The sequence below is a fragment of the Hyperoodon ampullatus genome (genome assembly GCF_949752795.1).
Source record: "Hyperoodon ampullatus genome assembly, chromosome: 17".
In the NCBI taxonomy this organism is placed as follows: Eukaryota; Metazoa; Chordata; class Mammalia; order Artiodactyla; family Ziphiidae; genus Hyperoodon; species Hyperoodon ampullatus.
Window position 1 is genome coordinate 77,092,238 of NC_136930.1, and position 4,156 is coordinate 77,096,393.

Sequence of the window (4,156 nt, forward strand, 5' to 3'; positions counted from 1 at the left end):
ATTCGGGAGGGGGGAATGGGGATACAATTCAGTTTATAGCAGAAGCTTCTCTGGGTCAGTCCTGCCCACAGACCAGCTGGGGAAGGGCCTTGCTCCTTCAGGGTGGCCCCATCATGGCCAGTGAGGCCTTAAGGGCGCGGGGCCCATGGCCCTCTGGAATAAATAGAAATGTGACCTTTGGAACAGCCAAGTGGCTTTTCTTATTTATAAAATCCAAACTTTTGTGCCAGTGCTTATATTTTTCTTCCAGCTCACAGCTGTGAGCAGGGAAGTGCCTGGTTTGTTCCCACCCCACGTGTGGAGTTGTGGAGGCCTTCAGATGGCCTTTGAGTGCAAGTTGGGATGGCCTGTCTTGGGTCTTTGGGCAATAAGTGCTACAAAGACTCAAGCCTTGTCCTGCAGGCCAGCTGGCCATGCGTCCAGGTCACCTGTTTCTGGTTTTTACTCCTTTGTGATGCTTTCACCTCGTGATGCCATTGCGTGGAATTAAGTGTGAACAACACAGAACTGTGCAATTAACTACATTCCATCTGATGACGATTGTTGAGTGATACCAGTAGGTCACCCTGGTGCTTAGTGGCTGCTGAACAGTGGGCACATCCGTCTCCCCTTGCTGGCTGGTTTGTCCCAGCCTGCAGTTTCCTCTGTGCCCGGCTGGGCAGGCCCTGGTGGTGAACCCTTTGAGGGAGGGGCAGCGGGCAGACGGCAGGGACACAGCTGCCTCCTTGTGTTCTTGTGCGAGGCTCTCTGAGAACCCTTTGCTGGATGCGGCACCCTGGGGGGAGAAGCTTGGTGGTGAAGTAACGTGAAGGCACAGTAAGGTCTGCACCTCAGCTCCCTGTCCCCACGTCCCCAGGGGCAGGTGTCTTTAGGAAGCACCAGCCTTCTCAGCAGCGGGCTGTTCCATGGCTGGTGGAAAGGGACGGGTGTGTCCCTGGTGCCCGAGGCATCCACCCCCTCGGCACACCTTCTCCCCGGATGCGCCCACCACGTGCGATCTGTGCCTGAGCAGCTGCCGCGGGACCAGGCCCGCAGAGCAGAGCATCCCGGGATTTCATTTTTTAAAATATATTTATTTTTTGGCTGCGTTAGGTCTTCGTTGCTGCGTGCGGACTTTCTCTAGTTGGGGCGAGCAGGGCTACTCTTCATTGCAGTGCGCGGGCTTCTCGTTACGGTGGCTTCTCTTGTTGAGGAGCACGGACTCTAGGCGTGCAGGCTTCAGTAGTTGTGGCACACGGGCTCAGTAGTTGTGGTGCACGGGCTTAGTTGCTCCGTGGCATGTGGGATCTTCCCAGACCAGGGCTCCAACCGGTGTCCCCTCCATTGGCAGGCAGATTCTTAACCACTGTGCCACCAGGGAAGTCCCTCAAATGAACTCTTCTCAGAGAATTTGTGTTTGATGCTGCCAGCCCCCCACCAGCACTTCCAACCCAGAACCAGAATATTTAACTAAATTTCCACGGCAAGGTTGGTGGGGACTGGGTGGGGGGGCTCTGTTTGAAAGGTGCGGTCTGAACTCCTCACTCCACAGGGCCCAGGTCCACGGGCCACGGTGGCGCGTCCGCCCTGGTCTCCCCCACGCGCCACCTCCCCAGTGCAGCCGTTGATGAATGCAAACCACAGGTGAGGGAGAGCGTACTAACCGGCCTCCGTGCACTTGGACTGACAGCTAAATCAAAATTTACAATTACCCTCCCCCCTGGAACTCCCTGGAGGTCCAGTGGTTAGGACCTTCACTGCCAGGGCCCGGGTTCAATCCCTGGTCAGGGAACTAGGGTCCCACAAGCCGCAGGGCACGGCAAAAACAAACAAACAAAAACACAAAAAACCACTAGGTTAAACATAAAAACGCCCGTGGCTCCCCGTGGCGCCAGAACAAAGCCCACGCCCCACCCCATGGGTCTCTTGAGCAGCTCAAACCACGCTGGCCCTCCTGGCCGCCACACGCAGTGGACCAGCTCCTCCCTGGCCCGCCAGACTCCCTTCCTGCTCTCATACTACCTCTCCATGCCCGTGATGTCCATCTCTGCCACCAGACTGTCGGCCCTCATGGGCAGGACGATGGTGTGACCGACTCCCTCTGCTTCTGCCAGAGGAGCCAGAGGTCAGCTGTGGGGTTGAGGGCTGCTCAATCCTGGCAGACACACAGGGCACAGAACGATCAAGCTACCTTGCAGCTTGGAAACTGGGAGCCATAATGAGTGGTCCCTGCGCCGGCCGGAAACGCTGGACAGCGAAGCAGGCAGTGCCAGAGCGGAGAGGGGTGGAGGGGGTCACACCTTTATTGATAATCTACTCACCAAATCCGCGTCCTGCGCACCCCCGTCTCCCCCGCACCGCCTGGCCTCACTGGCCTTCCTCCGGGTAGGTTCAGGATCTCCCCAAGGCGCCTTCGCCTGCAGCGTCACATTCACGGTCTCCTTCGACTGGGAGACGGGAAGAGCCCGACCCGGGGACGGACTTCCCAGAGATGGTGCTCTTCTGTGAGACGACACGCAATGAGGACCGCGAAGGGGCCCAGGAATCCAGGCGTGGCGGGGCCAGGGACGGGACTCGGGAGCCTGGGCGCGACAGGGTCAAGGACGGGACCCTGGAGCTCGCGTGCGACGGGTTCTGGCATGGGACCCGTGATCCCGCCTTCAAAGGGGCCAGCGACAGGACCCTGGAGCCAACACGCGACGGGGCCAATGACGGGACCCAGGGAACCGCGAGCTTCGACAGCAACGGTGGGGCCCAAGAGGCCGCGCGCCACGAGACCTGAGACGGGTTCCGGGAGGCCGAGACTGATGGGACCCGGGAGGTCGCGCGCGACTGGATCGTGGTGGAGGCGAAGGACTCGGGGTGAGAGGCGGCCAGCGGCGATTGCCAAAGCGGCGGGCCCTCGGGGCCCCGGCGCAGCCAGCTGTGCACGCGCGCCAGGGCCCGCATGTCCTCGTGCTCACGTCGCAGCTGCTCACGCTGCTCCAGCAACTGGCGCCGCGCGTCGTGCAGCACCTGGGCCCGGCGTTGCAGCCGCAGCAGCTCCTGCCGCAGGCACCCATTGTCCTCTCTGATGGCCTGTGTGCGCGCGATGAGCGCGCGCGCCGCCGCCTCCCGCTCCGCGCGCCGCGCCAGGGACTGCACGCGCTGGCGCGCCTCGCGCTCGAAGGCTGCTTTGTCCTCCAGGAAACGCCGCTTCACGCGGTGGAGCAGCTGCATGTGCTCCACGCGCATATGCAGCAGCTCGCGCTCCAGCGCCCGGATCCGGGCCAGCTGCTCCAGCTGCAGCTCCTGCGGCGCGGCCGCGGGTCAGCGCCGGTCCGCGGCGTGCACCCACCTCGCCCTGCCCGCGCCCGGCCCTCCCGCGGGGGCGCGCACTGGCCTTGTAGGGCTGCAGCTCCTGCACCTGTCGCGCCATTTGCGCCGCGCGCGCCTCCATCTCCAGCAGCTGCGCGCACACGCCCTCCTCACGCCCGCGGTAGAGCGACGCCAGCTCAGCGCGCTGCCGGTGGATCTGCGTCAGGTCCACGCGGTTCTGCTCCTCCAGCCGGACGACGGCGTTGGCGCAGCGCTGCGCGCGCCTGCTCACGTAGCTGGCGTAGAGCCGGCTCTCCTCGCGCAGGCGTCCTCGCGCAGGCGCTGCGCCTCGCAGTCCAGGAAGGCGTTCTCCTGCAGCACCTGGTCGACGCGCTCCTCGCAGGCTTCCAGCTGCTCCGAGAGCAGTTTGTATTCTCGCTGCAAGTACTGAGCGCTCTCCGACAGCGGCGGCTCGGTGCCCTCTCCCGCCGCGCCAGACCGGCCCCCGGCGCTCGGCCCGCGCTTCCTCTTGGGCACCATGGCTCGAGGCCTCCAGCCCGCTCCTCCAGCTCAGCCCTTCCCCTCGACCAGCCCGAAGATTCTGGCGGGGTTCGCGCGTCTCGGGGTCACGAGGTTGGGAGAGGCAGAATCAGGAGTTTGGAGTCAATCAAGGGTCAGGGCATCGTCGCTAACCTTTACTAGGGGGCTCCTTCAGGACCTTGGCCGTCCGTCGGGGTTTGTCCACCTTTAGCTGTGTTGGCGGTCAGCCGAACGGTCTCCCTGGAAACAGAACTTAGCCGCCCTCCCCAGCTCGCGCCCCGTTGCTTGCGCAACGGCCCAACTCCCCTTCCTCCGTTCCCCGCAACTCCCTCACTTGAAG

The 4,156-nt window shown here is 62.9% G+C and overlaps 1 protein-coding gene across 1 annotated transcript; it reads right to left on the minus strand.

Moving 5' to 3' along the window:
* Positions 1 to 2,370: 2,370 nt before the first annotated feature.
* Positions 2,371 to 3,816, minus strand: CCDC166 (coiled-coil domain containing 166; the record flags this gene model as incomplete). The annotated part of the gene is given in 3 exon segments (XM_079722168.1): positions 2,371 to 3,270; positions 3,362 to 3,622; positions 3,625 to 3,816. Coding segments are annotated over 3 exon segments (1,353 nt in total).
* Between the last annotated feature and the right edge of the window lie 340 nt (positions 3,817 to 4,156).